Below are 21865 nucleotides of genomic sequence, written 5' to 3'. Positions count from 1 at the left end.
GCTTTAACAACTTGGGATGCTTCATTTAAATCTGAACTCCAGAGGCCAGTACCCATTCACCAAGTCACCCTTCATTTACACATGCACAGTACATCGACTCTGGCCAGCAACTCAGAGGTCCCTAGAGTGTGGAGAATCAAAGACTCTCCAATCAGGGAACTCCTACTCGATGATCTCCACTTGGCCTACCTCATTCCAATCACTTCAAAACTCTAGTTCATTTTCTATTCATTAGGTTAAATGTGTTGTTAATTCTCCAACCCTTAACTTATGATATTTAAAACCATCAATTCAAAGCCATTGACTCTGTGGCTGTTTCTAATTTCTCACTTTTTTTGTCCTTTCAGCATTGTTTTTACGGTGGTCCCTCACCTGAGTTTCTTAATGAAACAAGGTCTCAAGGAATAATAATCATTATCACGAGAGCCCTGAAATTAAATTCAATATTATGTATAGATATGAGGAATTCTGGTACATTTGGTTTTTTGGGAAAATAATTTGCAGATGATCTTAGTTTGTGCTCAAACAGTAATTTGAATATTTTTTTGAAGTCCCTTGGAGTTACCACTCCAAAACAAACACAACCCAAATTGAGGGGTTTTGGCACCGTCCCAATGCCAAACATACAACAGGAGGGGATTACATTCTTGCCAACTAATTGGCTCTCAGACCAACCTCCTTTCCATTCAACTCCACTCATTCTAAATCCTGCTACTATAATTCAAACAGAGTCCCATTCACACATCACTCCCAGTTGTGTTGACGCACATTTTGTTCGAAGTCTGGCCACACCTCTGATTTAAAATTCCTGATCTTCATGAGCAAATCTCCTGTCCAATCTGTATAACTACCTAGTGCCTCCCACCTCCCTCCAACCTTAGTCTCTACGTACTTCCAATTTTGGCGTCTCATCCATCTCTGATTTACAGCACCAACAAAACTGCTAGTCATGAGCTGTGTATCCCCAATACTCATGGTATACAGAGCTGTAGCCGTTCCTGCCCTCCTCCTATATGGCTCAGATGTGAAATGTCTACACCAGACAGCTCTCAAGTGCTGGAACAGCATTACCAACGCTGCCTGCTTAAGATCCTGTTTAATCCACTGAAGACAGACACACCAAAACCAGCATCTTTGACCAGGCCAACATCTCCAGCACGGAGGTACTGATGACAGCCCTTGATGGGTTACAATAGGTTGGGCACGTTGTCCACATGACTGACACGAGACTCCCCAAGAAGGCACTCTACTCCCAGCTGTGAAAAAGCAGACAAATCCCAGTTGGACAGAGGAAGCACTTCAGTGATCCCCCTCAAGGCCTCAATGGTGATGTGCAGAATTCTCAAAGAAACCTGGGAACCACTGGCCCAAGACATTCCAGTGGACAAGGAGCATCTGGGAAGGTGTCAGGCACCTCCAGACTTGGATAGATCAGAAGCCAGGTGAGAAGAGCAAAAGGAGCTCACTGCCACACCAATGCCCCAACCACATCTTCCCACAACCACCTTCTGCCCCACGTATAACAGCCTGTATTGGTCTGTACAGCCACCTACAGACTTGCCATGAGAGTGGCAGTGTCATCCTTGTCTGCAAGGGACTGCTGATGACCATGATCCCCAATCTTCTTCCTAAAGCTTACCAACCATGTCGCCCATTCCTCTACAACAATCCTTTAAAATACACTTGGTTTTTTTCATCTGTACTAACCACCTTGCACAGCTGTCAAATTATATTTGGTTACTTTATCTGTTAATGGAATATGGCTATCACTAGCTAAGGAGCATTTGCAGTCAATTTCTAATCGCCCTTAAACATGGTGATGAGTTGCCCTTTAGATCACTGCAGTCATTGGGACCATAGTGCTGTCTGTGTGGGACGTCCAGGATCTTAGTCCCGGTAATTAGTAGACAAATGGTGACTGAATTCCATTGAAACTCTACTGTGATGTGATTAAGGGGCCATCTACTGCATTAAGGACACCATATAAGTTCAAGTCATTACATTACATGAAGATCGCCACAAGCAAATCAAAAGACTGTGGAATAGCAAATGTTCCATGTGAAAGTGAGGCCTAGCCACTGCTATAAGCAGCCAATTTGAAGAAATCTGTTCTTACCGTAGCGTACAAGGCACAGTAGATGCTCAAAGATGCATCTTTAGATGGAAAGGATCTCCGTGCATTTGCAATGACTTCAGGGTTCCCGGTGCAGATGCGTTCACTAGTTATGAATCTGGATCGGGAACGGCAATCTGTTCCTGTGTAATTGGGTTTGCAAACCGTTATAAAATACGGGGTTAGGCTCCCTGTGACCACTTGGCCTGCGTTTGCAAATATATCTGTTGCAAACAGTCCAAAAGCGAACACACCTATTGGGGAAGAAAGAAACATTAAAACCAGTGAAAAGTCATTACGCTGTCTTTTGGTGAGCTGAGGTTCAGCCACAATGTTACTTCGCTCAGCCATTCTGAAATTTATCTAAACCCAGCTTCCTATTAGCTTTTCAAGGCATTCCCATTGTTCAGGCCGATTATATTAAAACAGGAAAATCCTCCCCCTTCTCGTTTGCAGTGAATAGACCACATGAGACTGCTGTACACAAACCCCAATGCTAAAGTCTACAAGTTTTGTAGAATCACAGGCATTCAAATCTGCCAATCAGCATCCCAAACCCACCAGCACAAGAACTGGTCACCAATACAGGGGTTATGATTCCCAGCTGATGGTGATGCTGGAGATGGCAGAATCCATAGTGAAACCTGGCTTCATAGACCAGAAGTTTTAGTTTTGCAAGCTACCATGGTCAGTCAAATCAAAATATTCATAAGGCTCCAATGTATTTTTTTGAACAAAAGCACATTATTTGTGCATAATAACCTTGAGCTTTTGGAAAGATCTTTTCATAAACTCTTTTTTTGTTTTTGCCCCAGCAATGTTCTTTTTTTAGTCAGTCAAGCCCAACGAAGCATCATACTTATCTTAACTACTTATTCAATCGATGAGATTAAATGTTTTTCTGGTGTCTTTGGCCAATGCACAAAGCCAATAATAACTTGCAAAATGAAATTAGAGATATTTGAAAAGACAAGTGTTGAGGAAAGATCAAGGTAGTGAGACCAATTAATAGTTCCTTCAAAGACTTGACAAAAGAATGATCCAGTCAAACAGTTTGTCTGCACAATAAAAATGATTCTATGGATTTTTGGCTAGTAATTAAAATTCATGGATTTTTTTTTTGTTAACTTTGTTACAATAAGCTAACTGGTGATGACCTTCGAACTGGTATGTCCTGTAAACTTGCACTTCAACCAAGTTAACTTGCCCTATTGTACAGGTCAACTGCAACCCAAGAAAACCTTGAGCTCAAGAGCTTACGCAGATTGGAGAACCATGACACCCCTCTGAGTCTCCAACGGACTGGTGGGAAATGGTAAAAGGGAACATCAAGAGGTTCTTCAATCTCAAAGGTATACAGGAGGTGAGAGGCAGGCAAAACTCCAGGAAAGTATGCAGAACTTTCTCCTGCTGCAGAAGATGGGAGTCTGTCACTGAGGGCCTCCAGGAGGTGAAGGGCCAGGAAGCCTTGCTCTTTGACTCTGAGGCCTCCAAGATAATCTTCTGATCCAGGGTCTGTTCCATGGAGCAGGATGAGACGTGCTCACGCTCCTTCTTTCAGAAGGTGCCCAGAGCTCTGCTCAGCAGCCTGAAGGAAGAAGATAGCTCAGTAAAGTCCTCTCAGGCTGACATTGAGGATCAGCAAATCCTTCTTTGCAAGTCTGTATGACTCAAAGCCTACCGACAGTGCGGCCTCCCAGTTGTTCCTGTCCTCTATCACAGACATCTTAGAACACAGGAGAGGCCGGACCAGCTGCTTTCTATGGATGAGCTGACCAAGGCCTTCTAGTCCTTTGAAAAGAATAGAACTCCTGGAAGCAACTGCTTACTGGTCGAGTTCTATTCTGCTTTATGGGACTCGATTGGTCAGGACCTGCTGGAGATGTATGTCAGTATGCTTCTGGCAGGTACCATGAGTGAATCCATGAGGAAAGGCGGCATCACCCTCCTTTACAAGCCGAAGGGGGAGAGTGAGGAAATTAGAAACTGGCAACCAACCTCACTGCTAAATGTGAATTGCAAAATCCTGTCAAAGGTCATCGCCAACTGGGTCGGGAGATACGATTGTCTATGTGCAGAACATGGTGAACACCTGCCTCATCAGCCTGGACCAGGAGAAACTTTTGACAGGATATCACACACATACATGAGGGATGCTCTCTCCAAAAAAATGGGTTGGGAGCAAATCTGCAATTGGATTCAACTGCTCTACACCAACATTGTCAGTGCAGTCTCCACCATTGGTTGGGAATCTGACATCTCTCCAGTCAGATCTGGAGTCAGGCAGGGCTGCCCCTTCTCACGTGCCTTATTTGTGTGCTGTATAGAGCCATTTTCAGTGTCCATCAGGAAGGATGCAAGCCGGAGAGGGGTGACTATTCCTGGCAGCAGGGGCTTACAGTTATGGCCTCCCTGTACATGATGCTGTTTTCTGTCTGATCCACTGTCCATGCACAGACTCATGTGCATCTATGACCAGCTCCAGCAGGCCTCTGGGGCCAAGGTAAACTGAGGTAAGAGCGAGGCTGTGCTCTTTGGAAACTGGGTCGACCAATCCCCTCTGCCTTTCACGGTCAGGATGGATCACCTGAAGACACTGGGTATCTTAGTTCGGAGGTGCTGGAGCGTGCGCCAAGTCTTGGAAGGACTTGGCGCACGCTCCAGGCAGAAACTGGGCAGATAGGAGCAACGGTTGCTCTCCATTGCTGGGGGAAAAAAACTGGTCATCAGGTGTGAGGTACTCCAGTGTTATGTGACATTGGTCTGGCCTATCCCCAGAACCTGTGCCACCACAGTCACCTGGGCCATCTTCTCCATCCTATAGAGATCAAAGATGGACCAGGTCCAAAGGGAAACCATGTATAAATATCTGGGCAAGGGGGAGAAAACCCACCAAATGCCACCCTCCCCCTGATGGCCACCTTTTTATGTGCAGCCACATCAAGCTGTGCGTGGATCCCCGATATGCAAACACCAAGTGTCCATACATACTGAGGTTCTAACTGTCCCTGGTGTTGCGAAGGATGGGCCTGGCCTCACTACTACAGTACACTCCAAGTAGCTGGACCATCCATATCACCTGTCTTTCGTGGAGAAATTTATGAAGGAAAACCCCTTTGACCACAAGTTCATCGGGAAGTGGTCAGCACGTAATGTCCTTGAGACCCTTTTGGGAAAAGGAGAAAGTGGATCCTGTTGAGCAGTTCCCTGAGCTGACTGTCAGTCATTTGGCAGAACTTTCCAACAAGTACCAGGACATGGCTTGGCTGGTGATAAGGGCTCTGCCTGTGAGATCCTTTATGCATGCCCGGACTCTCTCTGCCACTGTACGGCCCTCAAAGTTGAGCTTTTACAACCCTGAAAGAGGCCAAAAGTATGCATCTGAATGGCATCACCAACTGTACAGATATCAAAAATTTCCATGACTCGAGTGTATTTTTGAAAGTGATTCAGAGATGCATAGACACAAGCTAGTTCACTGGCATTTCTCGACTGAATTCTAAGGACCATTTTCTTTCTCAATAACTTTGTCTATACTTTTAGGCTGCTAAACAGAACATCTACTGGCATGGATTTATTCTTCTTCTGATCTGAACCTTATTGGCACCTCTTTCAGGGTTGTAAAAGCTCAACTTGGTAACATTAGTAATTATCTCTCCAGGGTGCTTATCTAGTTGTGTAGTGAAAATCACCTTTTTTATTTCTGGGAAATGTAATTTTCATCCACTGATTGATTGAAATGTTTCTGACCTCTTGTGGGGTTGTGAGGTCACATTCACAGAATTGAAAACATTTTTTCAGTATCTCACTACTCGAATATCCAAATTTTGAAATAGTGTATTATAAACAGTCGCCATGCAAGAAAAGTAAGAGCTTACATAAAGTGAAAATCCACACATTCTCCGTCAAATTTTCAAGCTCCTACACTCCAAAATATCAAGCACTCTTCCTGCCCCTTGTGCCCCCTCCCCCCGCCCCCCCACTCCATCACAGCGCCCCCCATGTAAATTTTTGATAAAATTTACAACGCCACCCTTTAAATGTGTGAAACCCTGTGTGGAGACAAGATGCATCCTGATTTTGTTTCCTTGATGTTCAGGATGTGTGCATGTGTTGACAATTTCCAATTGCCTAGGTAGGTCACACAAGGTCACTTGTATTTGGAAGGAAGTCTGACAGGGAAAATTGTAAAGTTGGAAAACACGTGTACCTCAACATTAATTTTAAGGCGATAATATTGTGGAATTTAAATCATGGCATTTTGCATGACTAGGTAACTAAATGCTTTACTTTCATACTTTTTAAATTCTCCTTGTTTATGGTGTAGGTACAACTGACTGACTTGTTAGGCCACTTTGGAGCTCAGAGAAAAGTCAGCCATATTGGCAAGGCTCTGAAGTTTCCAAGAAAGCTGTGAGGTAAGGATGGCAAACTGTTCTGAGGGAAGATTGGGCCTTTATCTCTGCAGGTTCGAACACTGAGCAGTGATTTCATAAAGATATGCAAAATCCTTTAAGGGGCAGTAGAAACAGAAACTGATGTTTTTCCCCCTCCCCCTATTTTACGTGGGATCATTTATCTTTACCACAAAAGGCTGTGGAAGTTCACTCGCATGAAGCAAGTTAGTGATTTTTAGATTTCTAATCCATGATGTTAGGAAGATGGGGATGTAAACTTAGAAATTCTCAGACCACTCGTAGATTGCAAAATAGCACTCCTTATTGTAAATAAGCTGGTGAGAGATCAATACACAAAAATCCAAGGTATCAATCAGATGGCCTTTAGTCTTCACTATCATCTTGATTTTTCACCATGTAATGTTTATTAAATAGGTTCTCATCAGATAATTTAGTGTTGTTTAACCAAAGCCATTGATGTTTGCCATTATTTACATAAATGAATGGGAATGAGATGAGGAACAATGCTGCTATACTTCTAGGATTCTTTCACATATGTTAAATTAAGCAACTATTCAGGGTTATGTATGTCATTAGCTAGGGAACTATCTTGTTCTGGTCACAGCATCATGGTTTCATTAGCAACTGCTGTGGCAACTTTCTGAGAAACAGGACAGCTGCTATTCTGTGCCAAGATTCATTCATTCTCAAGGTCACCTAACGTTTTTAAAAGTCAATTTATTTTTACAAAGTGGTGAATATGAAGGTTCTTTTTTCGGTATTACTTTCATACATTATCAGGGAGAGCACAGGAACGTAGTGTTGAGGTAGAATAATACACACCTATGTTCATACAGAGGTTTATTTCTCTAATATAGAATCAGAGGTGGATCAAGATCACATTTGGAAGCAAGTCTGAGTTGGAAATTCTAAAGCTGGAAAATGATTGTTTAAATAGTTCTCCTTAACAATGGTTGTGTTCCAGTGAAACCTTTCTGAATAGAAATAATGGGCCTATGGGGAAAATGGGGTTGGGACTGATCAGCAAAAGAAAATCACTTGCTCAACAACCACCCAAAAGCCTAACAAAGTATAGCACAGCCTAAATAAAGGTTTAAGTCATATGATATTAATAAACAAAGTAAATTTAACATTACATTGAAAAAATACTGTTAATGCAGGAACAGGAGGTTGTCGTCATCACCTTCGGGTGCTGTTGAGGTTGCAGAACGGATGACTGTGGTTGATTTTTGTCTTGACTATTTTTGAGGGTTGGTTTTAAGAAATGTAGTTTTTGCTGCTTTGCCTTGTTTCTCTCTTGAAGAAGCTGTTCATAGGGTGCTAAATGATATCTTTATTGAACAAACTATCATGCTGTGTTCTGTGTTGTAATCATCATCTTAAGAGCTCCAACTGCCTCAAGTTCCCTCAGGATAGAAGGCAAAAGAGACGTGGAGAGCTCCTGTGCTGCATCCTGGACTTCATTCTTTTCATCTCCAACTACTACTTCTCCCCTCAGTGACAAGCTGTTGCAGATCAGCTGTAGAGAGATCTTCAGTGGGACTCGAGCAACTCTTCCAATATTCTCGCTTTCCACTTCTTCAAAGCCAACCTGCTTTGCTAAGGGCAACAGAATGCTCCAATGTTTGGGAGTTCCTGACTGTTCACATCCTTTCATCTTGGACAATGGGACGAAATGCCAGCGCGTGCTCCTCGTCTGCACAGGCAGATTCACCAATTAACTTTACATTATGGAATGCATAGTGATTCTTTAAAACTAGCAAACCACTCGCTGCTTGCACTAAAGGCAGGCACATCTGCAGGATATTGAGCATTTTTCTTTAGATCTTCATAAATGATCAGGCTGTCCCAGATCACTTTTTTTTGTTTCATCTTCGATCCAAACACTCAGCCTGTTAATCTCAAATTCCTTTGACTGTGATCTCTCAGATTTGCTGGTACACAGCATTGTTCCAGCAATTCATTTTGCTTTAATCTTTTCGTTGGCTCTAATGGTGTGTAAGGTAGACTCCCTCATTCCTGTTAAGCGAGATTTATCACATGTTCTACCCTTATGCTGAAAACTCTTTATAACATTTAAGCTTCTCTTCCAGTATTACAGCCTGTTTTGCGTTCACCACCTGCAATTTTATCATCAGGATGCTGCTCGCTAAAGTTTTCAACACTATCCTTTTTCTTTTGCTAAAGTGGAGGGGCATAATCTAGGAGTAGATTGCAATATGCAACAAATTAAAGGCAAATCATATGTATCAGAGTAATACAGGAATTATACAGGGCTTATACACGAATTGAGAATGTTCTTAGGAGAGCAATGAACACAATAGTTTAATTTGAGATGAAGCTTCTCAATGTATAGAACTGTACCTTTTAAACAGCTGACATGGGCGCATGAGCAGAATGGAGTGCAAACTTCAGTGCGTGCGCAGGATGGAGTGTGCAAAGTGATCGCTACTGGAATTGCACTATTGCAAACAGGTAAGCATTCTCAAAAATATTGTTCCTTAATTCTTCAGCAACATTATATGTAAATCATGCTGCCAAAACACTTTATGTGAGAACTACCTGTACCTCCTCAATTGTTGAAGTGTAAATGCTGTGGACTTAATCATGGTGTAGAGGAAAAGGCTTACCTTTACCTGGCATCTTTCATAACCATACCTCCAAAACTTTACAGTTAACTCAGTACTTTTTTGAACTGTAGTTATTGTAGAAGGAATGTAGCAGCTAATTTGAGTTCAGCAAACCAGAATGATGACCAGTTAGGATTTTTTCACATGGTGTTAATTGAGGGTTAAATATTGGCCAGATCACCTGAGGATAACTTCCCTACTTTTCTTAAATACTGCCTTGGGATTATTGACATGCATTTATGTAACTATTCTCCAGACACTACACTTTTCCAGGAGAAATCATTATTATACTTGGACGAAGTTGGTCATAAGTTGTCTTTGCTGTCGACTCTCTCAATCCTCTATAGACATCAGTACAAATTTCAACCGAACTATGTACACCACTATAGTGTGCAGTTTAAATGAATTCAGTTTGTATGTAACTAGGATTTACTTGCTGCTGTTGCTAAAACTCTTGCCACGTCCATTGACTAACCCAATGGTGTCAATTGACAATCTGTTTTTGTTCGGGTTGCCTGTGTAATCTAGGTTTCCCTGTTTTTTTTTAAAAAAAAACAAATCAGCTAAATAACTTTAATTAAAAACCAACAATGGGACTAAGCATATGGTAATGGTTTCTTGGAATCTTCTGGCATTTAATGTCTTTCCTTACTATGTCATAGTAACATAGCACAAAAGGATAATGAGCAGAGCTTAGTGTTTGGGGGTGAAGTGAAATAAGAGGGACTTGCGTTTAAATTGCAATCTTTACAACAATCATATCTCAAAGCAACCAATTAACTAACTTTGAAATGTGGACACTAATACAGAAAGCAATAAACAATTGGTGTACTGCAGGCTCCTTCCAGCAACAATGTGGTTTGTGATGCACAAATGCCAACAAAATGGATTTCATTCCCACACTGGCTGAAGTTGCCATGAAGGACTCTCCTTCTCAACTCGTTCCCCCGCCACCTCGTTTACACCACCAGCTCTCTCTCCTTTACATGTGAGAAGACTGAGAGGGAACCAGATTTCAAGAAGCATGGACAGGGCAGATAGAAGGCAGCAGTTTTTCTCAGTTAAAGGGTCAGTACCAAGGAGCCATAACTTTAAATGAAGATCAGGAGGTTCAAAGTAGATAAGCTGTTTTTCTGGTGATTGGAGTTAGTAATATTTATACAGTGCAGAAGAGGCAGAGTCAGTATTGATAACAAAACATCACCTAACCATGCAAAGGCATTGATTTAAGCTTGGTTGGCTGGTTTGTGATGCACAAATGCCAACAAAATGGATTTCATTCCCACACTGGCTGAAGTTGCCATGAAGGACTCTCCTTCTCATCTCGTTCCCCCACCACCTCGTTTATACCACCAGCTCTCCTATTGAGGGGAGCCTATTGTCTGGTAGGCCTATGGTAACTTACCATTATTCTTAATATCACTTGCCAAAACTTGGTCTATAATCTTCCAAGTGTTGATCCAGTTATACTACTTTGTTGGTTATGGTTTCCTGCCTCAACAACGCTCCCAGGCAATGCATTCCAAGTTCCCACTACCTGCGTTCAAAAAGGTTTCACTTCAAATCCCCTTCAAACCTCCTGTCTTTCACTTGTAAATTATGCCCCTTTGTTATTGAACCTTCAGCTAGAAGAAACAGTCACTTTCTATCCACCTTGTCCATGCCCCTCAATCTTATACATCTCAATCTGATTGTAATGTCCTGGGCCAAGCATTACTCTAATTGTTGTTTGCACAGATCGATTCCCATGTGTTTTGGAACCTTTTTTTTGGATGGTCAGTATTGTCAAGAATTGTGTAAATATATGCTAGACTTGACAATAAATAAGATGCTACAACTTGAGCACTTTTGGATACAAAAAAAACTGCATGTCCCCATGCTGTGATATTGCTACCAGATGGGTTAGTTAGAACTAGGAAGTCCAAACTCTTGCTGCCACTATGGAATTCTTACTAAAGTTGCATATAACTTTCAGGATTATTAGCTGTGATGGAAACATCATGCCAGAATTACCATGCTCCTATTGATTGGGTCAGATGAATGAATAGCCAGAACTTTTAAATTCGAGTGCAGCAGTGCTAAGATCAGTATTCTGTAACAAGAGAAGCCTGCTCAGACATGTGAGGGACCGTATAGTCATGTCTATTCAATAATCAACTCCTGGTAGGTATCTGAATATAACCACTACTTTTTGTAATCTTTGTATTCTATTGTTCTGAGAGTTTGTGCATCAGATTTACTGAAGTACTTGATCCCCTGCATGCAAAAGTGAAATCCTGGATTGAGTCCTGTGGTATCAGCGGGGTCTGAACTCCGGACAATTTCCCCTATCATGTTTAATGAAGCTATCATAAGTGACAGCAATGGAGATAAGGGTGCATGTGCTGCTATCTATTGTAAAATTATTGGTTCCCTTTTTCAGGACAGTTAAGAGGAAATTTGTGTTCTGTTCCTAAAGAATTCTCAGCCTCGGAAGGTGGGGAAAGATCATGAAGTATTTTCAACGTGACAGTAGGTTCTTGTAAGGCAAGTGAATCTAAGGTTAAAAATAACGGGAATGTGAATTTCATTTATCAAGCAGATCAGTCATGACCTTACTGGAGGGCCAAATGACACACACATCTGTTACAACTGTCTGTTTGTATTTAGTGGCATTTCAGAGTCCCTGTTTTGATCCTTCATGCTTTCCAGATGCAATTTAACCATTACATATAAATACATTTGGTTACTGCCTTGCAGTTAGACTGGATTAAAAACATTGTTAAAATACACCAATGTTGTTTAAAAATGCTATTTTGGAAGAATTTCCCTGAATATGTGCAATATTTGTCTTGGGGATGGTTAACAGGGTTGCCTGAAAAATTACCAGAGCCAACTTTGGGTAGAGTCTTTAAGGCACTGATCAGGGTGCAAGAAGTTAGTTTTCCAAACGGACCTTCATGCTTTTCTTTGACACTTTGTAGTTCCACAGGAAGGTCTAATAATTGTGATTGCAAAAGCTGGGTGCAGACTAAGATGTTGTTTTTTTTTAAATTATTAATCACTTGTGCGATGTGGCTGTTGCAGGCTGGCCAGCTTTTATTGCCGAGTTGCCCGTGAAGGTGGTTAATCATCGTTTTCTAAACTTTTCTCCAGCCTTGCATTCCTTCCTGGTCTCCAACACTTCTTGTTCAGAGAAGCAATTTCCATTGGTCCATCATTAGCAGCTGAGCTTTCTGCTACCCTGATCCTGATCTTTTCCCAAGTCACACTCCTCTGTGAGATGCTCTTTTTATTAAAAGGAGGTTTTTCTTTAGAGCTTGTGGTTAGCTAATTTCTTGTGTTTCAGCAGCATATTTATTTGATTACATTTCCCAAAGTGCCTTGATGTTTTTAACTATAAACTGGGATATATTTTTCTGATTTGAGAACTAAAATTGGGATATAGCCAGTCCACCAGGACCAGTGCTGCAGTATAAAATTGCATATTTGCTGTAAGAAATAAAGGATGAAAAGCTGCCAACATTGTATATGGGAGTTTAGTTACTGCTCCACACAATAACACTCCAAAGTGTTATTGGAAAGATGTCCTTTTAAAAGTAACAATCTCCTTAGTTAAAAATTAGAATTTCTTGTGGTTGCGTGCAGAGTACGACAAGAGTGTGCAGCAGATGGATTTTGGCAGACTGAAATCCATACAGCTTCCCTTCAAAAGATCAACAGATTTGGTTTTCAAATGCACGCTGTCACTCCTAACTGTGAAATCATGACACAGCTTATCATTCAATTCATTCCTTCCAGAAGGAGTAAGTGTATAAAGGAAACATCTAAAAATACAATGTGCTTCCATGGTTTGTGTAAGTTTTCAATCAAGTGTTAAGATTTCTAGTTCCTCTCTTGTAACTCTTGGTAACTAATCGGTCAGACTGCACACTAAACTTTTACGAGTAGATGGTCAAACTTGATTTGTGGTCACCCAGCATTGAGGACTTTGAACTCAGCTGGCATTCCATTCAGGATGGAAATTTTATTGAAGAGATGTTTGAGTTGATGAAAAGAGTTGATGGGCAGACTATATTTTTGTCTTGAGGCTTGAGAACAATGGGGCAGGGATAACTAAACTCAGAGAGGACTGGGTAATGGGAACCTGGAACTATCCCACCATTAAAATGTTTGAGATGAAAGGCTTTACTGAACTCCATGGCTTAGTTATAGATTTTTGGTTCAGAGGTATTTGGGGTTCGGGAAGCAAGGTGCTGAATGGACTGAAGGCAGATCAGTTTCAATCTTGTTGAATGGTAGAGTAGGCTGAAATGGACAAAAAGGCTTCCTCTTGAGTCTATGTTCCTTCCCATACTGATTTTTTTTTTTTCTGTTTTTTGACCCAAAAAGAGATTGATTGGGAGAGGTGTACAAAATGCAGTTGAATTGATTTTTGGCTCCATTTTAGGTCCCCTCAAGGTGTCAACTTCCTTGAAGTTTTGTTACTTCCCCCTTTGGTAGAATTGCAGACAATTGTATCAGTTTGATCAGCTAGGAGAAAGTGAGGACTGCAGATGCTGGAGATCCGAGCTTAAAACATTCCTGAAGAAGGGCTTATGCCCGAAACATCGATTCTCCTGTTCCTTTGCTGCCTGACCTGCTGCACTTTTACAGCAACACATTTTTAAGCTCAGTTTGATCAGCACCTGGATTTGTGATTGCTTTGCCCTTACAGAAGAGCAATCAGTTGTGTCCAAAAGCCCAGCAAACTTTCTGCCTTCAAATACTCATTCAATTTCTTTTATTTCTGCAAGTTAACATTGGATCTATCTCCCTTGCAGATCATTGTAACTCACCACCTTGGTTTTTTAGGAAAAAAACTCTTCATCTCCTGTCTGATCTTTTGCCCATTACTGTCAATCTGACCACTGGTTACTGATTCATCTGTCATGGCAAAATTTCTCCTTTTTATTTTCACTCTAAATCCCAACTAACTTGGAACTACTCAAGTCAAACTATCCTGAACCACCTTTTACTGTAAGATAGGAAATGGATTTTGTCATCTTTGTCACTAGATGGGATTAAAACTAAGATTTTTTTTTAATAAAAATCTACTTGTGGGATATGAATGTCATTGACTGGGTCAGCATTTATTGCCACCTCTTAGTTGCTTTAGAGAAGGTGGTGTGCTATCTTGAACTGCTGCAGTCCATTTGCTCTCGGTAGACCCAGAGTGCTGTTAGAGAGAGAATTCCAGGATACTGACCAAGCAACATTGAAGGAAAGCAGATATGTTTCCAAGTCAGTATGGTGAGTGGCTTGGTGGGAAACGTGCAGGTGATGGTATTCCCATGCATCTGCAGCCTTTGACCTTCATAGGTTTGAAGGAGCTGTCTAAGAATCTTTGGTGAATTTCTGCAGTGTACCTTGTAGATAGCAGCAGTGTGTACTACTGAGGTTAGGTCGTGGAGGGAGTGAATGTTTATTTGTGGATGCGGTGCCAATCAGGTGGGCTGCTTTTGTCCTGGATAGTGTCAAGCTGCTTGTGTTGTTCACTAACATCGAAGCAATTTTGTATATTGACTCACCTATAAATCGTACTACTCTTCGAAAAAGAGGACTCAAATAACAACAGTCTCCTGTTACGATGGTCTTCTCTTGATTGAGGAGGTTTTCTCTTGTTGATTTTATAAAATACATCGATATCTCACCAATGAATATCTGCAGTTTAAAAAAAAAACAATAACCCAGAAGATTATTGGTGCGAGCAACATAATGCAGACTAATCAGATTTGCTCTGTCAACAATATTAAGGCAGATAAACAGGCAGTGTGTATCAGATGGTTTGCCTGTTACTTACAGGTTAAAATGCATTTGTAAAAACTCTCAATGAACACGACATCCCTGTTTATGAATAGGATGAGCCTGTAACTATACAAACTGAAGAACTGTAGGCAACAGATAGTAACAACACAATGACATTGTAAGGCAATGGCAGAATATATGTAATTAGTTACAGTCACAGTATGAAAGTTACAGTTGCAAGGCTAGTGGTGAGGTCCTTTTGTAGCTGTTCTCAGGGTGTTATATAGTCACCCCTCAGCTAGAGGTCAGATTCCAATTTTGGTTTGCTCAGTTCTTGGTCACCTTTTCAACACTGATAGATGGGTACTGGTAATGTCGGTGATCCAGGCTAACTATCAAGGCAAGGCAGTATGGTTTCAAATCCCTTCACAACTCGGGAATTTTAAATTCCATACCATGAAGAAAAATGGAATCGAAGTTAGTCTGCAGAATGGTGCCCATGAAAATATTACTGACTTTCAGAAAAGTCTCCAATTCAGTGATGACCCTTTTTTTGCTTTGGGAATGGAAATCCTGCCATGCTCTCCTGATCTGGCCAGAACTGCACAATGTGGGCAGCCCTCCGCCACTCAGATAAAAGATATTTTGGGGATATGCAACAAATGTTGACCTTGCCAGCAACACCCACATCTCAATTTTTTTTAAAGTACAACTTGAATAATAAAGTAAATCTGTGTTCGGAGGAAGGGTCACTTGATCTGAAACATTAACTGATTTCTCTCCACAGATGCTGCCAGACCTGGGTTTTTCAGCCACTTCTGTTTTAGTTAAATCTCTGTACGGTTTCTCACCAGCTGACCCAGATCTTTTGCATCATATTAACAGGTTTCCCCAACACAAGTATATAGGAATGACAGGCATGCTAAAAGGCATTTAAAACAATTCTAGCATCCAGTCAGTGTTTAAACTAAAGCTGTACATTTTAAACTGGTCAAAAGAATAATGCTCATTTCAAGAGTGGTGGGTTTGTGAGATGGTTTTGATTTTGGACACCTTCACAAATGTCATCTCTTGATCAAAGGTCTCTTTCAAGTGATGCTGGAATATGAAAACAAAAACATGGAGGCCAGCTAAATCATTGCTGGAAGTAGGGAGGTCAACCACTTGGGTGGCAATTATTAAATTTGACTTCTGGATAGGAGCACAACTGCCTTTCCATCCTTAATCCTAACACTAACCGGAATTCTTCCTGAATGAAAACTCCCTTCTCTTGGCAAAGTTCCTGAATGTGTTGTCACCCATCAGATAACCACCCATATTTTTCCCATGATCCCCTGCTTGACAGTCTCTGATTAGGCCCCTCCCCCACCTACCCTGGCCCTACACAGATTGAACTGAAATCTACCAACGTGATGAATTACATCTTGTTACTTTAACCAATAACTGGTCGACTATTCCTCCATTTGTGTGCAGCATTTATCACCCATCCTTAATGTCCTTAGCAAGCTGGTGAACTGCCGCCTTGAACTGCTGTAGTTGCTGTTGTAGGTACTATCCAGTGTTGCACTGGCACGTTCCATTATGCTGCTGCCAGAACACACTCTGCACACAGGGACAGGTACCGCACTCATGGACCAGGGAATATCTCAGCTCATGCCATCTTTAGAGCTTGCTTTCTTTGTACCAATTTGGATGCACAAACAGCTCTTTGTTTACCTTTTTTGTAGTTCACGCAGCCAAGACTTAAAGCTTTCCAGTACTTCAGAATTTCCTCACTGTTTAGCAGAGACAGTTTGTCATGGTTGTCAGAGCAGTGGATATGTTTCTGGACAGCACTTCCACCAATCTCGATCGGCACCATGTGCCAGCAGCCTGCACGACGTGTACTGCACGTGCTTTGGCCAAATTTCCATGTCTCTTTCTATGGAGGAGCATCAATAAGGGCAAGATTAAAAGCCTTCAGTCAGTCATGGCATAAGATAGTGGAATCATCCACTATCTGTCCTGGGGCTTGGGAATGGTCAGTTGGCCACTTGGGATGCAGGACCAGAGGGTTCATAGATCTGTCTGGGCAATGAGCTACAGGCAGTCTTGCAACTCTTCAATCAGTTTGGAGATTCATGGGAGGTCTGTCAAAAAGCTACGCACAGATCAGTAGGGAGTCAGGCCAGCGATCATTTGGGAGATGGGTGAATGTTAAATGTCGGGATCAGCTTAAAGGGGTAACAGCCAGCAGTGCAGCAAGAATGTTGGGGAGTTAAATTGTACGGACTGGAGGTAGCATGCTGGGATGCAGAGGGGCAATGATTGTGTCGAGTGGAAACGTTCAAGGTGGGAGAGGAGAGCACATTGGAAGACATGGCCCCTGTCTTGCAGTAAGCCCGTCAACAATCACAGCCAACCTTCGTTTAACTTTGGGTTGGGGTTACAATGTAAAACAATTGGTGGTATGACTAAGCTGTAGGCATTGAGGGAGACATTAACATTCCATTAGGGTTCTAAGTTAAGATGATTAGAGAGTGTGGTGTTGGAAAAGCACAGCAGGTCAGGCAGCATCTGAGGAGCCGGAGAATCAACATTTCAGAATAAGCCCTTCCCCAGCATCTGCTGCCCTCTTTCTTTTTCTCCAATTTAGGATGAGGCTAAGGCTGGGTAACCTGTATGGCTTGGACCCAAAACAGCAAAACGTTTGCAAATGTGCACTTGTATTTGCATTGAAATGTCAGCCATGCCACCTAATATGCTCTAAAGCTTTCCTTTTCTTGCTTCTACCCCCACTCCCCACCCACCCATTAAGTGCATGATGAAAAATAGCATTTGATCTGGTACATGACTGGGCTTTAAGGATGGCACCACTGGGAATTGTGGAAGGTCCTGGAACTGGCAAGTGTTTCTGCCTCAGAGTAGATATGATGAGCGTGGTGTATAGGTCAGAGAATTTTGGGAGAATAATGTGAAGTCTTACTAGGACACGAAGATAAACCATCTGTGAAATACCCCAAAACTGACATTCATCCAATTTTTGGTAAAATTCAGCCCACCATGTAGGCTTTTATTCCCAGTCTCCCTAGTCCATCAGGTTTACTCTAGATATTAGAGTCACACAGCACAGAAATAGATCCTTCCCTCCAACTCATCCATGCTGACCCAGGTTTCCCAAACTAAACTAGTCTCACTTGTCTGTGTTTGGCCCATATCCCTCTAAGCCTTCCCGAGTCATACCCCTGTCTAAATGACTTTTAAATGTTGTAACTGTACCTGCATCTACACTTCCTCCAGCAGTTCATTGCATATACTTCAACCTCTTGCACTCCTGTGGAAAAAAAAAAGTCCCTGCCTCTCCTTATAACTCAAACCTTCCAGTCCTGTCAACATCTTTTCTGAACCCTCCAATTTAATAATATGCTTCCTGTAGCGCCAGAACAATACACAGTAGTCCATAAGTGGCCTCACCAACATGCTGTACAACCTCAATACCTCCCAACTGCTACACTCAATGGTCTTAGCAATGAAGGCAAACTTGCTGAATGCTGCATTAACTACCCTGTCTATCTGTGTCACACACTTCAAAGAATTATATACCTGAACTCCTAGGGATCTCTGTTCAACAACACAAGAGCCCTACCATCAATTGCATAAGGTCTGCCTATATTCATGTTCCCAAAATGCCATACCTCATTTGTCCAACTTCCGTTTGCCCCTCCAACCCGTTGGTCCAATTGATCAAGATACCTTTGTAATCTTTAACCTTCACTGTCGACCTTTACCACCAATTTAGATGTCTCTGCAAATTTACTAACCATTCTCATTGATATCATGTTTGTAAATGACAAAACAGTAGACCCAGAATCGATCCCTGTAGGACACCACTGGTCGCAGGCATCCAGCCCTAAAAACAAACCACCTCCACCAGCCTTTGTCTCCTACCATCAATCCAACTTTCAATTTAATTGATAAGTTCTCCTTAGTAAAATTAGATCACATGGGATTCCCATCAGTCTACCATGTGGAACCTTGTCAAAGGCTTTACTTGGGGTGGCATGGTGGCACAGTGGTTAGCACTGCTGCCTCACAGCGCCAGAGACCCAGGTTCAATTCCCACCTCGGCAACTGTGTGGAGTTTGCACATTCTCCCTGTGTCTGCGTGGGTTTCCTCCCACAGTCCAAAAATGTGCAGGTTAGGTGAATTGGCCATGCTAAATTGCCCGTAGTGTTAGGTGAAAGGGTAAATGTAGGGGGGTAGCTCTTCGAAGGGTTGGTGTGGACTTGTTGGGCTGAAGGGCCTGCTTTCACATTGTAAGTAATCTAATCTTTATTCAAGCCCATGTCGACAACGTCTACTTCTCTGCCCTCATCTTCTATCATTTTGGTCACGTCCTGAAAAAAGTCAATCAAGTGTGTGACATGCTTTCCTATGTACAAAACCATGCTGACTATCACTAATACATGTAGATCCTATCTCTCCAAATCCCCTCCAATTTACCGACAACTGACGTCAGACTCGCCAGTCTATAGTTTCCTGGCTTTTCCTTGCATACTTTATTAAATAATGGCACGACAGCCACTCTTCAATCCTCCAGCACCTCCTCCCTGCCTGTAGATGGTACAAACATCTCTGCTAGAGACCCTGCAATTTTTTCCGTAGCCTCCCACAACATCCTGGGATACACTTAAGTCCCGAAGTTTTATCTACCTTTGGTTTCTAAGACCTCCAGCGCCATCTCTTATGTAATGTGTGGACAGTTTTCAAGACATCAATACTTCCCAGAGTTTCCTGGCCTCCATTTTTACACAGTAAAATATGTGAAATCTTCATTTTAGTATCTCTTCCATCTTCTGTGGTTCCACAGATGACCTCATTGATCTTTAAAGGGCCTTATTTTCTCACTAGTTGCTCTTTTGCTCAATGTACTTGGTAGAATCTCTTTGGATTATCCTTTAATCTTATCTGCCAAGTCTATCTCCTCTCCTTTTTGCCCTCCTGATATCAGTAACCCAAGGCAGTTCCAAAAATGTCATGTCAGAAAAAACTAAAGTCTTAGTCATTACTTTAACAATGGCAAGTGAACCTTTTTTGTGGATTTGTCGAAGATCATTCATGAATACATGGTCATCCTGTGCTCTCAACTACCAGCCATTGACCAGTTGACCTCTTTCCCCCAAGTTGGCTAATTGTGCTGTGAGGAGAAAGTGAGGACTGCAGATGCTGGATATCAGAGCTGAAAGTGTCGCTGGAAAAGCGCAGCAGGTCAGGCAGCATCCAAGGAGCAGGAGAATCGACGTTTCGGGCATGAGCCCTTCAGGAATGAGGAAAGTGTCCAGTAGGCTAAGATAAAAGGTAGGGAGGAGGGACTTGGGGGAGGGGTGTTGGAAATGCGATAGGTGGAAGGAAGGTTAAGGTGACGGTGATAGGCCGGGGTGGGGGCGGAGAGGTCAGGAAGAAGATTGCAGGTTAGGAAGGTGGTGCTGAGTTCGAGGGTTGGGACTGAGACAAGGTGGGGGGAGGGGAAATGAGGAAACTGGAGAAATCTGAGTTCATCCCTTGTGGATGGAGGGTTCCTAGGCGGAAGATGAGGCGCTCTTCCTCCAGCTGTCGTGTTGCTACGGTCTGGCGATGGAGGAGGTCCAGAGCCATGGGGTCGTTGGGTTGGTTGGTCCGGGTGTCCCAGAGGTGTTCTCTGAAATGTTCCGCTAGTAGGCGGCCTGTCTCCCCAATATAGAGGATGTGTTTGGAGGTGCAGGTGAATTTGTGCCGGATATGGAAGGATCCCTTGGGGCCTTGGATGGAAGTGAAGGGGGAGGTGTGGGCACAAGTTTTGCATTTCTTGCGGTTGCAGAGGAAGGTGCCAGAAGTGGAGGTTGGGTTGGTGGGGGGTGTGGACCTGATGAGGGAGTCACGGAGGGAGTGGTCTTTTCGGAACGCTGATAGGGGAGGGGAGGGAAATATATCCCTGGTGGTGGGGTCCATTTGGAGGTGGCGGAAATGAGGACGGATGATACGATGTATATGGAGGTTGGTGGGGTGGTAGGTGAGGACCAGTGGGGTTCTGTCCTGGTGGCGATTGGAGGGGCGGGGCTCAAGGGCAGAGGAGCAGGAAGTGGAGGCGATGCGGTGGAGAGCATCATTGACCACGTCTGGGGGGAAATTGCGGTCTTTGAAGAAAGAGGCCATCTGGGTTGTACAGTATTGGAACTGGTCCTCCTGGGAGCAGATGCGGCGGAGACGAAGGAATTGGGAATATGGGATGGCGTTTTTACAAGGGGCAGGGTGGGAGGAGGTGTAGTCTAGGTAGCTGTGGGAGTCGGTCGGTTTATAGTAAATGTCCGTGTTCAGTCGGTCGCCCGAGATAGAAATGGAGAGGTCTAGGAAGGGGAGGGAGGAGTCAGAGTCTGGGTGGAAGGTGTTGGTAAAGTGGATGAACTGTTCAACCTCCTCATGGGAGCACGAGGCAGCGCCGATACAGTCATCGATGTAGCGGAGGAAAAGGTGGGGGGTGGTGCCAGTATAGCTGTGGAAGATGGACTGTTCCACATATCCTACAGTTATTGTGTTCAGCACAAAGAAGCTGAACACAAGACGTTTACATTGTCCAGTAAATCAATTTGGACCACTGGTTAAACATCTCAAATGTGTCCACTATTGTGCCCAGTTTAATCAACTAACTGATTAGGATTTGTTTGCCTGTCCCTGGGAAGAGGTTTATCATTTGCTTTCCATGAGCTTTGACCTCACTTTACCTTACACTTGCTGCTGTTCACTTTTGTCATCCAAAAAGCAGTATGATTACACAGCACAATACAGCATTCCTAAATTCATCTGAATAGCCCTCATTATTCCATGACCCACTATTTTAAACAAAACTTCAGCTTTTCTCAAGTTACTGTGACAGTTCAGTACAGTGTTTCATGTAAACCAACTATTCAGCAAAACACAAGCA

General features: G+C 42.7%; 1 protein-coding gene across 6 annotated transcripts in view; it reads right to left on the bottom strand.

The window, feature by feature from the left end:
- Positions 1–21865, bottom strand: part of plppr1 (phospholipid phosphatase related 1) — a 119130-nt gene that overhangs the window by 19056 nt on the left and 78209 nt on the right. For all 6 annotated transcript variants that reach the window (XR_015760096.1, XM_043715651.2, XM_043715660.2 and 3 more), the window contains 2 exons: positions 14711–14843; positions 2117–2367 (listed from right to left, as the gene is read on the bottom strand). Coding sequence is in view for 5 of the 6 variants with exons in the window: in XM_043715651.2 (XP_043571586.1) it covers positions 2117–2367; positions 14711–14843 (384 nt within the window). In the remaining variant the exon portion in view is untranslated. The remainder of the gene's footprint in view (positions 1–2116; positions 2368–14710; positions 14844–21865) is intronic.

Source organism: Chiloscyllium plagiosum, unplaced genomic scaffold (assembly GCF_037043375.1).
Source record: "Chiloscyllium plagiosum isolate Xiang-an unplaced genomic scaffold, Cpla_swu_hap1 HiC_scaffold_2, whole genome shotgun sequence".
Lineage (NCBI taxonomy): Eukaryota > Metazoa > Chordata > Chondrichthyes > Orectolobiformes > Hemiscylliidae > Chiloscyllium > Chiloscyllium plagiosum.
Note: the sequence above shows the minus strand (reverse complement) of the source record. Positions and strands in the feature narration are given on the sequence as shown.